At 33.8% G+C, this 16,948-nt stretch overlaps 1 protein-coding gene across 2 annotated transcripts in view; it reads right to left on the bottom strand.

Moving 5' to 3' along the window:
- Window positions 1–3,153: 3,153 nt before the first annotated feature.
- The window catches only part of Strn (striatin), a 110,432-nt gene continuing 96,637 nt past the window's right edge, over window positions 3,154–16,948 (bottom strand). For both annotated transcript variants that reach the window (XM_021734089.3, XM_078029392.1), the window contains 3 exons: window positions 10,514–10,621; window positions 9,122–9,208; window positions 3,154–9,030 (listed from right to left, as the gene is read on the bottom strand). In XM_021734089.3, coding sequence (XP_021589764.2) covers window positions 8,861–9,030; window positions 9,122–9,208; window positions 10,514–10,621 — 365 coding nt within the window. In that variant the 3' untranslated portion in view covers window positions 3,154–8,860. The remainder of the gene's footprint in view (window positions 9,031–9,121; window positions 9,209–10,513; window positions 10,622–16,948) is intronic.

Genomic DNA, 16,948 nt, shown 5'->3' with positions numbered 1-16,948 from the left:
TGCCTTGGGGGAAAAAAATCCAAAAGATTTTGAATGATAATATATATACTTTTTTTATACATTGAAGGCACAAAATTGCCTGGATCCACAGTCAAGTTTGAAAGTATAATCATTTTTACCTCCACAGAGTCATGATGTTTCTAAAGATAAAGAAGTCTGTTTGTAAATGTGGGTGGGTGGAGAACACCTGCAATCAGTAAGTAATTTATAGAAATAAAGGAATTCATTGTCTTGCTTGTTGAAAAGAATGACCTTGGGAGTACAGGTGTCTCTTCAATATGGTGATTTCATTTCCTTCAGGTATATATATACAGTGGTGGGTTTGCTGAATCATACAATACTTGTTTTACAATTTTCTGAAGAACCTCCATAATGTTTTCCATAATAGCTGTACTAATTTACAATCCCAACAGTATGTAAGAGTTCCTCTTTCTCCACATTTTGACCAGCACAATGGGATACTATTCAATCACAAAAAAGCATGAAATCCTGTTATTTTCAATAGCATAGATGGACCTGGAGAACATTAAGTTAAATGAGGTAAATCTGGCACAGAAAGACAAACACTGCATGCTCTCATTCATGTGGAATCTAAAAAAGTTGATTTCACAGAAGTTAAGAGTAGAACAGCATACCAGACCTGGGGAGAGTAGGGGGAAGATGAGGAGAGGTTAGCCAACAGGTCACTGTTAGATTTATATAGGAGGCTGAGGTCTAGTGTTCTACGGCACAGCAGGGTGAATATGATTAACAATGATGATCACTCTCTCTTCAAAATAGGAGAGGATTTGGAACGTATTCACCATAAAGAAATAAATTTAAAGTGGTAGATATATTGGATAATGATTAGTTCAGGGTGATTAGTATATGTGTAAACTATACCTCATAAGCATGTACAAATAACATGTGCATAATTAATTTTTTTAATTAAAAAAGGTGGGATTTTTTTTTTTTCGGGTGTGTGTGTGTGTGTGCATCAAACCTATGGGTACTCTTCCTCTGAGCTACATCCTTGGCCCCTTTTAAACTTTTATTTTTGAGTTTGGGTCTCACAATCGTCCTTGTCTCAGCCTTCTGAGCTACTGGGATTACAGGTGTGTGTCACTGTGCCTGGATTGGAGCTGTTCGCTTTTTAAGGTCAAAAGTGATCATCTTTCCAGCCTACTTAAGGAGAAATGGAAGACAATGTGGCCCAGTTTACAGGGCTAGCTGCTTTTTCAGTTTGGTGTGGTACTTATTTCCACAACTTCACCCAAGTTATTTAGCACCCAAAGTAAACTTTCTGATGAAATTACTTTTGCTCTAGAAGAAGTTATCTTTATGTATGAAAAATTACAGTCTTGTTCCCAATTCCATAGGAAGGAGTAGTTGAAAGTCTATATAAATTAACATTTCAGCACATTATATAAAATCTATAAGCTTATTTCTACAACTCATGATTAATGTAAAAGTTTGCTTTCTGGGCAAATTTTTTTTTAATGTTTCCAGTTTTAGAATTCTTATATGTGAGTGATTTTCGAGTTTTCCTACCACTATCCTTAATTTGATGATTCTATTACCTACCTTTGGTTTGAGATTATAGATTAGTAATCTGGAACATAACACTGGATCTTACAAGGGCAGAAAAAAATATGGCACATGAATTAATAATACCAATTCTAGTACTCCAAGTGCTAGTTAACATGTCTAACTGTGGGATCTTCTTTACATGACTGGGCTAATTAGCTTTCTAAAGAAGTACACAGGAAAACTCAATGTGGAGTGCATTTAGACCAGTCTCTCCCATGTAAGGTAGGTGACTAATCACCAAGGATGAGAGAATTTTCTAAGAAATAGTAGGATATTGCAGATTCTGCACTCAAATAACCTGATCCTTCTTCAAGTTTGAAGCCATTTTTAATCTAATATCAATCAGTCTAATATCAACTAAGACTAACAGAGTTTTTGTAGGAGTTAAGCGATACTTAAAGTGAGTCATTTTCTCTTTGGCACATTTTTGGATTGTTGTTTGGTTTTGCAAGTACAAAGAATGTACAAAATTAAAGTTTCTATCCCAAAGGGCCAGAAGTTCAGTGGTAGAGTGCTTGCCTGTGTACAAGGCCTTGAATTCATTCCCAATACTGAAAAAAAAAAAAATTCTGTTCTGGAAAATATGGATTCCAATTTTTTGAATCTGAGAGCTCTGTCAGTGTTTCTTTATAGAAAATCGAATGTCCTAGTCATTGGAACTGAGAAGTTAATAAGTGGAGGATGCTTTGTAATTGTGGGGTCTGTATTAAAGGGTATGCTAAACTTTCAGATGTTTCTGGGAGTATGTTAAGTGCTAGGACAATGCTGAGACCCTTCAAAAACCCAGTGGTCTCGTGAAACTGAAGATCAGACTTCTGCTCTAACACTAGACTGACCCCAAAGAGTTCATCCATCAATTCATATGTAACTTTGAGTCCTTCTGACCATGTGAATTATATTATTTCAAAATTACTCCAGCAAATAACATCTCAGTTTTCATCAAAAAGGACGTTTCCAATACTACTGAAAAAATATGTGTATACACTGAAGGATATAATACTTGCTACTGCAACAGCATGCAGAACCCAAAGAGTAGTTTCAAAAACACCAGAACAGGTACATTTTAGATTCCATATTTGTATTGTGGCTCTAGACTACAACAAAAACAATTTGAGTTCTAGACAAGCAAAGCCTTTGAATAGTAATGATCCAAAGGGGCAGAGGGCAAGGAAGTCCTGGTTGTCTGTCAAGAAACCAAGCCAAAAAAAAAATTATTTTTATATATATAGGTGCATAATTAAAAAATTATTTAACACTTGAAAATTACAAAACCTATTTGTTAAATATACATATATCCCTCAAAGTATCACTGACCCAATCTTTAAGAGATAACTGTCTTTCTAAAGCCTCAAATTCTCTAATGATAAATTTCTCCATCTTTCTTGCAATCAATAACTAAGACTGTTTCATTACTTTGGATTCATATTTACTTTATCTTATACCCTTTTGGCTTCTCTGCACCCTTCTAACACCTCTTCAATAAAAACCCCAAATCAGATTGTATTAAAGCATTTTAACTGATTGCAAAGTCAAAGCTACATTTCAAATCTGACAAATATTCCAATTCATGAGACACCTATAGCATATTATCTATATTTGTACACTTTATTTAAAAACAAATAATACACTTTTGAGCCACCAAAAATGGATTATCATCATTAGCTTATCCATACCCTGAATTTACAAAAGAAACTTTTGCACCACAAAAATTAGCATTTGGATTAATTTACATTAATTGATACTTTAACTAAAATTTAAAATACCTGAAGATCAAACAATTAGGCCCAGGGCTCACCAGTTGGGGGCTTAGGTGTGGAGAGCAAGGGTTACTCAGGAAACTGAACTGATGATACCCTGAGATCAGATCTAGTAAACTAAAGTTGAGAAGACATAAAATAACCATTAGACTTAGTATTACAAAGAAGTGGTTCCTCCTAAAAACAGGAATTGGATCATATAGTTGGGATGGGTATGGGGATACCTCCTAATCTGGATTGAAAAAAGTGAGTGGAGAAGGGGGGGTTGTATTTGTTTATTCACAAGAGGCCAACTTCAGCCCAACAATGAGGAGAAAGCAGGGAAGGGAGTATATGGTAGACCAAAGACTTTCTCATGCTGATGATACCAAATTTAGCAGCTCTCCAGAAGTCAATTATAACACCATTCTCTGAGACATTTTTGAAGAGAGCTAACACTCAACAGGGGGAAAAATCATTCTACATTAACAAGGCACTCACTGGTTCACAGCCTGTTAAAAAATGCAGGCAGACATTAACCTAAATTAAAATGAACCTTCTAATTTGCATCAGAGGGATGACAAGTTTGTGGTCCCAGTTAAATCAAATCTAAAACTTGACTAGTAAAGATCCAGAAAACTCCAACCCCTCTGGCACCACTTGAGGAATACTGCTAGAATAAATGAGTGGAATCTAGGGGTTTCTTTTGGTTTAACATTTGCTTTTTTTAGATTATAAAAATAAAAGTGATGTTAAGGATCTGTTAAATACTTTGTCAACATGAAATTCCTTATACTGATATGGAGATCCAGTTGGATGACAAATATGGCCTCTTAAAAGCTTTTAGTGGCAAAAATAAAAACGATTCAAATAAAGTACCATGACCTATTCTTTGTTTTTAAACACAGATATGTTAGTTTCTGGACCTTCCCCAAAAATGGATTTTAGGAATTAATACATTTCACAAAAATATACATATTTTGATCAGCTACTACTTTTGTACAATCAGAATCCCAGTGTCAAACACTCAAAGTAATGCAATTACATACATAAACAAGTAACATAGCAGTTAGAGGCAACTTCTGAGTAAATAAAATGAAGGAAAATGTACTTAATAGTTTGGAAACAGCTTTCAAAGAATAAAGGAAGCTGAATAAAATTACATTTAGGACTCTCTTCTCATGTAAATTCAATAACAATTTTGTCTTTTGGTTGAAAACATCACACAGACATACACCAACCAGAGATAACCTCCACTCACAACATTGATGGTTAATTTTAAGCCATTCTTTCAAAGGAAAACTAAGAGTGATTCTAAACCTTTCAATCTGATTTGTGACAATACAACTTAAATGATAAAGCCTGAGAAAAGCACCAACATGATTATTAAATTGCATCTAACTATCATTTCAGATGTCATAAAAATTTGCTTTAGTTAAAATGGCAGCAACAACGAGGTAGATATGAGAGATGCCATTTAAATTCTTTAAGACTATTCTCAGGTGGAGTTTTAACTAGTTCAGGTGTTTAAAAATAATTTTTACTATTTGAATCTGAATTATGTAACAATTTCATGACATGCTTTTATGTAAGGGGAAACACATGAAGTACTAAAACAGCAAGCCTTTAAAAAAATTAAACATTAATGAGATCCCCTAATTTTGGTGAACCAAAAACTTTTCTTTTACCTGAACTTGACTATGATTAAAGAGTAGATATTTATTCTCTTACTAAAATTTCTAGGAATTCACATTCAAAATTCTTGCAAGTACATAAGGTGCTCAGAAGAGCACAAAGACAGCGCATGAAATGTCCCCTGAAGTCCTAGAGGTTGAGCATTACATTAAAAAAGACACTGATGGTCACAAATCAGGACCTTCACAGATTGACAAACACACACTCTCTCTCACTGTCCCCCCCACCCCCACCCCCTTACACAAACTCAATCTTCATCCTCACTGTAAGGCTGCATTTGTGTATATATATATTTTAAAGGCACCTCTCATTTTCTAACTATTGCCTTCTTGATGATGTATATTTTGTTAAAAAGCCTGAATGTTCAATGGAAATAGTTCAGTACTGAGAATGGAATATTTTTCAATTCACATTTGAATAGCCAGGTTTTCTTACATTCAGATTTTAATAAACTAGAATGACAGTCTTTAAAACAAGCATGCTAGCCTATAATGAATATAGAATATACAGTAATTTAAACATTTAGAACTATATATTATACTGCAAAAGCAAATAGCACAACACTCATCATAATCTGCTGTTACACTACCTCCAAAAATGAAAATAAAAAACAGTAAAATGCACCTATGGTTTATATTTATATATATATATAGTCTATATATTATATATATTCACACAATATATATAATATATATTTATAAAATATACATACATTTTAGATATTTTCAAATAAATCTTCATCATTATTTCCAAAACAAATTTATAGCAAGAATACTGAAGGAATGAAAGTCAGATAAACAAAAATTTTTCACAAAGTTCATTATCAGTGATGCAGATCGATTTCCCCCTTTTAGTCATAACTAAAATGATTATAAAAGCTAAATACTTTGCATAACTAATTATCTGTTTAATGGCAAAAACTGCTAAACTTGTTCAATAGAAAAATACTGAAGGTTATTATATCACTCATGTTAAATATTTGTCTATAGTCTGAGCAGCAAATGAGCTCCATGTGACAGCTGAGTTTTGAAAAGGGTACTGCAAGCTCCCAGAGATGTATCCACAGCATAATGAAAATAAGGCAGGGACCCTACCACCTGCTGATTTTCATACTATTCCAATACATTTCATCCAAAATATTTACAAATCAAGCATTATAAAAGCATTTCAATGACTGAATCTTGAATTTGTTCATTTTGTGAATTTCTATTAAATTTTCAATAGGCTGGGGGGAAAAGTCAAATACATGCATATGCTACCAGCTCACTGGAAGATAGCTTAGGTTCATTTCTAAGTTGAGATCTTACAATGCAAGGGTAGAAAAATCTCTTTTTATGTGCAGTATCCAATGGCACAGGACTGGCTTCCTAAGGAACTTTCAGTAGATCCATTATTTGCATTACAGTTTGCATATCTCATGGTTAATTTTCAATAACAGAAAAACTTCAACCATGAGGCATAAAATGAATTTTTTAAAAAAGTGTCTTGGTTTACAGAATTTCAGTGATACAAGTAAAGCAGGCACTCAAGACTTTGGAAGGTAATTAAAGCAATAACTAGTGGAACAATAGCTTTGCAGTCATCAATAATAAATATACCATGTAAGGGCATCTGGCTGGATTTTTCCAGTATTCTACAAATGTTAAGTTAGCAACACCCTTTCTTCACTTTGTGAACAATCCAATTTACAAAACACAATGTAGAATTTTATATTTTCATGGAAAGATAAGCATTCATCTGGTAGTTTATTTCTAGGTCAATTCACTCGATTGTACAAAGAAGTCTCTTAAACCTACATGTTAACCAAAGCACAGAGATGAAAAAGAAGCTGTATCAAAATACTATAGCATGACCATGTAACAATCAGGCAAATAACACAGGTCTTATAACTTTAATGAAAATTTGCCTGTATATTACAAAATTCTAGATGCAGATAAGCAGAAAAATTTTTTAAAAAGTATTGTCAATTATTGTCCACATTACCACAAGGTTTCTGCTTTGAGAAATGTACACATCAGAAGATTGCTATTACAATGAAATATATGGGGATAGAAATGTAGGAATTGTGATTATTATTATTTTGGTAATGAGGATCAAACCCAGAGGCATTTTACGACTGAAGGATATCCCCAGCCCTTTTTTATTAAGATAGCATCTCACTAAATTGCTGAGGCTGGCCTCGAACTTTCCTACCTTAGTTTTCCAAATTGCTGGGATTACAGACAAGCATGATGGCGCCTGGCTGAAGTGTAGGAATTATTTTAATGGGTTAAAATATTTATGGATACACATACACACACACACATATGTATATGTATTAATATATAAAAGACTGATAGTCTATTGGATATACATTTTGGTTAGACATTAATAATTTATTTTACTCTCTGGATTGATCTCTTGTCATTTGGGGCAAATAAGAAAAAAGTATGAAGAGCATGACAAGTTTAGGGAAAGATTCTGCATGGTAGGGCACTAGTTCCAGATAGCAGGGTAGTGGGAATCTCAAAAGTTGACCACATGTGGGTCACAAGTAAAGTGGACTCAGGGAAACCCAGTCTCTTAAGACATGGTTTTCCCAGGGAATAATACCGATTCACTGTGCATTACAAAGTGCATTCCAATTAAACAAGGGGGAGGAGCAGGGAGAGAGGATCTTTTGGCCAACATGAGGCATAAAATCTTCCACTCAGATTTTCAAGAGGTGGTTCTTCTCAGAGATACTAATAGAGAAATTATGGGAGTACGTTTGCTTTACTTAACTGCTCTGAAAGCAGCTGCCTGAAGTTAACCATATTCTCTGAACTATTAAAACATAATAATTATGAACTATTTTGGTAAGTGTCAGCATGAATGTGAGAGACAAGAAAGAAAAAGCAGAGATTATCTGAAGCATGGTTATGTGGCTATTGACAAATGAGTATGAGCAAATAACTTCCATGTTTTTCAATCACTGGTAGATTTCATCAATATGAGATAATCACTCTGGTACTATTAAATATCACATGAGTAAGGTGAATTTTAAAATAGAAATTATTATACAGCTATGCCCTGTTTGTCCTTAAAAATAACAGAATCTCAAACCTGAATAAGTTACTCCTTTAGTAAAAGCAAACTCTATCAACTATCTTTATAATGGTGAGTGCTTGACAGCTAAACTTTACAAGGGTACCAAATCTACTTTCAAATCTGTAATACAATATAGAAATCTGCTTGCAAAGTAAAATTGTTTAGCATTTCTGAATAATAATATATTTAACATATTATTGCATCTTTCCCCCCAATAGGTAAAATGTTTTATCACGTGCTTTATGCAAGCAGCCGAAGGAGAGCTAAATTAAAAATTCCTTTTAACACTGTCTGGTCATTATACACAACAGGGTTAGCAAAGCAGATACAGTAAAGATTAATGTTTTGATTACCTAATGTGTTTAATAAGATTTCTCAGGGGAGAAGTAGGTCCAAGTTTCCATTCTTTTATTCCTTCCCAGCCATCCAGCTTTTAATTATCCCTTATAGCATGCCCTATTTACTCAATAGGGACAAGCTAAATCTATCTTCGCTCAGGCCTGCCTAGCGAATTAGAACAACTTCAGAAATAAAAGCACATCTTTGGGGGAAATTTTGAAAGAGTTTACAGGCTCAAAGATTCAGCTGAGCTTGCAGCAACCTGAACAAACCTTAATTTTAGAAAACAGTATACGAATTGCAAAACTATACTTTAACAAATGTTCTCTGTGCTCCTTCAGCAGAACGAAAGGGCATGATGAGTTGATTCTTGCCCTGGTCTTCTGTATGTATCTTTTTTTTTGTGCAGCTGATTATTAATAAAGAGCTAGAAGTGAAGATGATGCATGGTGTCATACAAAGACTTTAGCCAGGGCATCAGCTCCAGCACTGGCTATATAGCATTTGGATGGATGGAAAGCTACATCATGAATGGATTCTTCAAATTTTTTCCGATGAGCTGTGAATTCTTGTATACACGTCTTACTTTCTAGATTCCATAAACGTATTGAACAGTCATGACCTATACCAAAGGAAAGGAAATTGAAAGGAAAGATTATATTAATATGAAAATGATAAGAACAAGTTAAATAATCTATATTTGATGTACTTACTGCCAGACATCAAGTATAGTCCATTAGGATCAACTGCTAAACTTGTAACAGCTTCTAGGTGGGCTACCATCGAGTGGATCAGTTTGCCTTTGGAAAAAGAAATGGTTACTCTTTATAGATAATTTTCCTCATCTTTCACATATTCTAGCTAAATGTTATACTGGTTCCTCCAATTATCCCTCTCTGGGTCTTTACTATATAAACAACTTTTCCGTCAGCTAAAACCACATGTTCCTCTACTTCTTCTAATCATTATTATGTTGAGGGGAAAAAAGCAGCTCAAATTTCAGACTATATATTTTTTCTTTTAAACCACAAAAGGGAACTCATTAATTTCTATGTGTTCATTAATTAGAACTTAGACATTATTAATCACTTATTTGCATCCCTTAGCTATAGAAAAATTATATGGGCATATGGGAACAGATAATTCAAATTCAGAGAGAAGAATGAAACTGAGACAAACCAAAAGAAAACATGGCCATAATTCTGGTGAAAACAACATACAGAAAAGAATTAAGAACAGTAAATTACTCATCACTTGCAGCTAAACCCAGTTGGTAAAAGTCACTATGTTAGCAAGGTCAACAGCACATAGGGAAATATGGCTGCTAATAAAGAGTGCTTTCCTCCAAGCACAGCTCCTCGTAAATTTCCTTTACACTGGTGAAATGTAATCCAATAAAAACTGGAAAAGCCTCATGTTCCAATTCAAATTAATCAGGACCAAAATTTTATTATAACACAGAAAAGATCAGTCCATGGAAAAATAAATAAAACAAACCAAATGATTTGTAGGGTTTCCATCAGCAACACTGAATAGTGCAACCCAATAACTTAGTAACTGAATACTGAATAAGGCTGTTCAATAATTGAACAATTTTAAATACAATAATCTTTTTAATATTTATTTTTCAATTGTAGTTGGACACAATATCTTTTTTTTTAATTTATTTATTTTTATGTGGTACCAAGGATCGAACCCAGGGCCTCACACAGTCTAGACAAGTGCTCTACTGCTGAGCCACAACCCCAGCCCCAAATACAATAATCTAATGTCTCTACTTTCGACACATTTCTCCATTTCCCTCATTTATTACAACATATCATAGCAAAAGATGATTTTTACTGATATTTGAATGAACATTTTATTATATTCTTAGTGATCATTGGCTCTAGGTCGTAAATATACCATTTACTCACTGTTAAACTAACCAAAGTGATTCTAAATTGCATAATAAAGACTGACTGGTCTTAGTGCATCTGAATAGACTGAACAGAAACTGAACAAGGAGAGCATTTGTTGTAGTACCTAGTCCTTGACTATGCAGCCACCAAGAGAAGTCTCAATTAGCGTATTTTAGTAGAGATATTTTTCATGAAAATTCTTACCTGTATTGTTATCATAGAATTTGATATGCCTGTCTTCATGAGCAGTGATGCTGATTGGAAGAGTGGGATGACTGATGACTCTATTTATTTGGCAGGAAGAGTTGGCTGCTTAAAAGGAAAAAGAGCAACACGAACTAGTCAAGACCAAGAAGAACTGAATACTCACCAAAGAGGCTGAAAAAGAAAATAGTATAACCTTAGTTTGTTTTTAGTTCACTTTTCTCTATTTCCATAATTTCAATGTTAAAGAGAAAACTGATTGAGCTACACTTTAATGACATACCTAGAGGCACCTAAGAATTAGAATTTTCTTCTCCACTACCTGATATCTATGGGTGCCACCTAAGATTTAGCCTAGAATTACTGATACTTCTCATTCTACAATGTTCTGTGATACTTTTGCTACTTTAAAATAAAGTTTCATCATTACTTGCATGTAGATAATCCTTAAATTTAAATTTCATCCTTTTTATATACAAAGCTCCTTTATCAGATAGTTGTCATCTAAAGATAAACATGACAAAGAGAGCTTCTTAATCCTTAAATCTTCTCTTCTCGAGTTGTCTTTATCATTGTAAGAATGGTTATAATTTGACAATCTATGGACCACACCAGGTTTGGAATTTCGAAGTAGCACTGTAACATCCTAACAGTATTTTTTGTGTACTGTTTAAGAGTTTTCGAAGATATTTCAATTATATGCCCAATGAGACAGGCAGATCATACATTATTAGGCCCATATCAGTAAATACACCAAGAACCAAAATGAGTTGTGATTACCCTAACACCAGGTGACAAAACCAGAACCTAGTCTAATGTCTAACTCTACTCCAATCATACAAATCAGGTGACTGCCAAAACTGGTTCCTGAGCAATCCAAATTGCTCTGAAAGTCTTTTATCAGACGGGAATTAATAACTAGGAAGAACTTAAGTTTTATTAGTGTGTTTTTTAAAAAAAATCTTTATTTATTTTTATGTGGTGCTGAGGCACGAACACAGTGCCTCACACGTGCAAGGAAAGCGCTCTACCACTGAGCTATATTCCCTGCCCTAATTAATGGTTTTTATTAGTATTTTTTATACGGGAAAAAAGAAAAATTGACATGAAGATACCACAAAATTAAGCTATGTCATTATCATTATATCACCATCCAGGGAAAGGAAGGAGGTATCCTAATAAAAAAACATTATTGGGACAATTGGCAAAATTCCATAACTCAAATGGAACAGAATTCTGTCAACTTTAAATTTCCTAATTTGAATCACTGTAATGTACTATGTCAGAGAGTGCCCATGTTCTCAGCACCCATTCATTTTAAAAACACTGGAGAAGCTAGGGATCAAAGGAACTTAACATTATGAAGGCAACTTGTGACAAACCCAACAACGACATCATACTGAATGAAGAAAAACTAAAAGCATTTCCTCTAAAATCAGAAATAAGACAAAGCTGTCCACTCTTATCACTTCTATTCAATATAGTCCTTGAAACATTAGCCAGACATCATGCAAGAAAAGGAAATCAAAGGGATACAAATAAGGAAAAAAGAAGTCAAACTATTTGCTGATGACATGATCCTTTATTTAGAAGACCCCAAAAAACTCCACCAGAAGACTTCTAGAGCTTCTAAATGAGCTTAGCAAAATAGCAGGATACAAGATAAACGTCTGTAAATCAACAGCTTTGCTGTATTCCAAAAGCTGTGGAAGAAATCAAGAAAAACCATCCATTCATAATAACTTTAAAAAAAAAAATACTTGGGGGCTGGGGATGTGGCTCAAGCGGTAGCACGCTCGCCTGGCATGCATGCGGCCCGGGTTCGATCCTCAGCACCACATACAAAGATGTTGTGTCCGCCGAAAACTAAAAAATAAATATTAAAAAAAAAAAATTCTCTCTCATTCACTCACTCACTCACTCTCTCTCTTTAAAAAAAAAAAAAAAAAATACTTGGGAATTAGTCTAACCAAGGAGGCAAAAGAGAACCCTGAAGAAAGAAATTGAAGAAGACCTTAGAAGATGGAAAGAATTTCTATATTTTGGGACAGGGAGAATTAATATTGTCAACATGGCCATACTACCAAAAGTAATATACAGATTCAATGCAATCTCCACTGAAACACCAATGACGTTCTTCAGAAAAATTAGAACAAACAATTCTTAAATTTATTTGGAAGAATAAGAGACCCAGAATCGCTAAAGCAATACTAAGCAAGAAAAGCGAAGCAGGAGGCATCACAATACCTGATGTGAAAATACACTAACTATAGAGCTGTTATTAACCAAAACAGCATGGTATTAGCATCAAAATAGACATGAGGGCTGGGGTTATAGCACATGTAAGGCACTGGGTTCGATCCTCAGCACCACATAAAAACAAATAAAATGAAGATATCGTGTCCATCTACAATTAAAAAAAAAGTTTATTAAAAAATAGACATGAAGACCAATGAAACAAAATAAAAGACAGAGAAAAATCCACATACCTACGGCTATCTTATATCCGACAAAGGTGCCAAAAATATATTTTATAGAAAAGGTAGCCTTTTTAACAAATGGTGGTAGGAAAACTAGATAGCTATCTGTAGAAAAATAAAACTAGACCCCCATCTCTCACCCTGCACAAAACTGAAATTGAAATGGATCAAAGACTTAGGAATAGACAAGAAAGCTTGCAACTGCTAGAAGAAAACACAGGGTTAACAATCCATAATATAGGTACTGACAATGATTTCCTTAACAACCCCCCCGCCCCCCACAAAGAACAAGAAAAAAAAAATCAATAAGCAAAATGACATCAAAGTAAAAAGCTTCTGCACAGCAAAGGAAATGATTAAGAATGAAGAGAGATGGACATGGTGGCACACCACTGTAATCTCAGTGGCTTGGGAAGCTGAGGCAAGAGGATCACCAATTCGAAGCCAGTCTCAGCAAAACCAAGGTACTAAGCAACTCAGTGAGACACTGTCTCTAAATAAAATACAAAAATAGGGCTGGAGATGTGGCTCAGGGGTCAAGTGCCCCAGTGGCCCAGTACCCCAGTCACCCCCACCAAAAAAAAAAAAAAAGAGTGTGAAGAATAGAAGAATAGAAGAAAATCTTGGTCAGCTACTCCTCTGATAGGATTTTAAAATCCAGAATAGAGAAAGAACTCAAAAAACTCCCCAAATAACCCAATCAATAAATGGGCAAAAGAACTATACAAAAACTTCTCCAAAGAAACACAAATGGACAACAAATATATGAAGAAATGTTCAACTTCTCTAGCAATCAGGGATACGCAAATCAAAACTACACTAATATTTCATCTTACTCCAGTCAGAATGGAAATGATCAAGAATACAAACAATAACAAATGCTGGTGAGACTGTGGGGGAAAAAGGTACTCTCTTACATTGTTGATGGGGCTGCAGACTAGTACAACCCCTCTGGAAAGGAGTATGGAGATTCCTCAAAAATCTAGAGATGGAACCACCATATAATCCGGCTATACCACTTCTCGGTATTTTCCCAAAAGGTTTAAAATTGATATACCGTATACAGCTGCACAACTCACAATAATTAAACTATGGAATGAACACAGATAGTGGCATATATAAAAACACATACAAACGAGTTCTACTTAGCCATAAAAAAGAATAAAATTATAAATTTGCCAGTAAATGGATAGAAATGGAGAATATCATGCTAAATGAAATAAGACAAACTCAGAAACCCAAAGGTCAAATGTTTTCTCTCATATGTGGAAAGTAGAGTAAAATAAATGAAAAGGGAGGAAAGGATAGGATATCATAAAGGGAAGATCAATAATGTAGAAGGAGGAGATTGAGAGGCAGAGTGGAAGGACAGATAGGGGAAGGCAATAAAGAATGAATTCTTAAAAAATCATGTTATATGCATATATAAATATATATACAACAGGAAACTTCACCCTTTACATGTAAGAAAAAGAACCAATCAAATATAAATAATGAGCAAAGGGAAGTCTAGTAGAGGAAGGAGAATGGGGCAGGGGAAGGAAGATGGGTGAGAAAAGGGCAAGGGAAAAGGGGGGGCTCATGGACTGAAACTGAATTCCACGCATTTGAGTTTTCGGGATGAATCCACCAACTTTGTATAACTATAAATCTCTCTATAAATAATAAATATATGTATACACACATAATTACTTCAAAATAAAGAGTTAAAAATATAAATCTTAAAACAGTTACTATAAATTTATGTTTACATAATGGAAAATATAGCTAAAAACCAGTATACTCTTACTGAATTTTCATGTGGTTTCTAGAAATATAACATCTTAAAAAGTGAAGATGGATATTGTCAAATACAGTACAAAAATGTTATTTATCTACATTGAATGTAAAGAGATGCTTAGTTTTAAATTCAGACTGTGGATTTTTTTCTTCCAGAGATAATGCACCACTGAGCAATACTTTTTAATGTTTGGCAGAACAAAAACAATAACAAAAAGAAATACTTTAATTGAAATATCTCATATATTTTTAGACAGAAGGTAGAAAACAGCTTTAATTACTTTGAAAGGTAAAAAATAAATATGATGGAAATCAAATAATGGAAGCAAGCAAAATAAAGTTCTTACTTGATAATAATTTTAAGGAAGTTCCGCCATTTTAGAGTAAATCAGAGAAGCAGGCAAGATGCAAAGAACATCAGAATATTTGAAGGTTTAGCAGCCATTCTAAAAATGAATCTAAAACAATGCTCCACATATTCATATTTAGCTTGCAATTTAGAAATGATTCACTTTTTTTTTTTTAGTTGGATATGGACCTCATGCCTTTATTTTGTTTATTTTTCTGTGGTGCTAAGGATTGAAGCCAGGGCCTCACATGTGCTAGGCAAGCGTTCTGCCACTGAGCCTCAACCACAGCCCAATGATTTACCTTTTTACTGGGTTCACAAGTTACCTTTTACCTATACCACCTACCTCTGACTTTATCACAGTCTAATTACCATTGACATCAATTAGAAGAGAGGTAATTTATTGCAACAACAAATATCCTTCATTATTTTAAACTTAATATGAAATTCATTTTCACCTTGAAGCATATTTGGTTTTTACTTTTTTTTAAAAGACTGCTAAATTCCAAAGTAGAATAACATAATCAACTATAAATAACAAAGAAATAGTCCACAGTAGAAAGGAACGAAAGATTAATTTAATTTAGTGTGCTTTATACAACTCTAAAAGTACCAAAACTGGTAATTTAAGAAATGCCAGGGCATATTATAAATTTAAAAACTATCACTAATTTCAATAATATTGCTTTTGTTAAAAATGTTCTTGGCAGTCTTCTTCCAAAAATGTTTCCAGCACCAGGCAAAATGTCTTATTACTTTATGGTCACACTTCTTGGAGGAGGAAAAAAAAAAAAGAGATAATCTTATTCACCAGATTTTAACAACTGGTAGTAGTCATTAAACATCAACATTTGCCACTCAGAAATTTTTAAAAACTTAGCTACAGGACATTACTATCCAAAGTATATGTATGAAGACACAAATTGATGTAAATATACTTTGTAGACAACCAGAGATATGAAAAATTGTGCTCTATATGTGTAATAAAAATTGTAATACATTCCGCTGTCATATATAAATTTTTAAAAAATAGCTACAATTTCTGAAAGTAATTTTAAAAATGCTCACATCCTTCCTAATTTAATGTTGTTGTTTTTTTAAATTTTACTGTGCTTCATGTCACATATTTAAATATGACTTAAATTTACTTAAAGTCTATGGGTACAGTTGCACACTAACTATAATCTCAACAACTCAGGAGGCTACGGCAGAAAGACTCGAATTTAAGGCCAGCCTCAGCAACTTAAACAAACCCTGTCTCTAAAGAAAAAGAGGGTTGGGGATGTAGTTCAGTGGTAGAGTACTTCTAGATTAAATCCCTAGTCCCCATAATAAGCTAAAAATTAATTAATGCAAAGTCTAAAATCCGTAATTCCATAATCTAGATTTTTATTTTCTTATCTTTCTCTTTTACGTCTAAATAGCTCAAAGTTCTACTCAAGCCAACTTCTCCAAATAATTCTCATAGCCTATCAGAAAAAAAACAAAGAATAACAGATTAGGAAGTAAAAATGAAAAGGGCCAAAATGGAATGAAAGAAATTTTTGAGAGGGAGATAGAAAGACAAGTAAGTGCACATGAGCATACATGCATGCACATATACGTGTTTGGATATGCATGTGCAAGTACACACACTCATGTAATTATTTTTAAAGTTAGTTCTCAGATTAAAACAACATCATACATGTATGTTTTTTTCTTCAACTGTAACCTAAATTATGCTTGCCTGGATTATAATTAAAGATTAAATTATGCTTGCCTGGATTATAATTAAAGATAGAAGCTAGGTGTGGTGGCATATGCCTGTATCTGAGTGGCTCAGGAGGC

This window comes from Ictidomys tridecemlineatus, chromosome 12 (assembly GCF_052094955.1).
Source record: "Ictidomys tridecemlineatus isolate mIctTri1 chromosome 12, mIctTri1.hap1, whole genome shotgun sequence".
Lineage (NCBI taxonomy): Eukaryota > Metazoa > Chordata > Mammalia > Rodentia > Sciuridae > Ictidomys > Ictidomys tridecemlineatus.
Note: the sequence above shows the minus strand (reverse complement) of the source record. Positions and strands in the feature narration are given on the sequence as shown.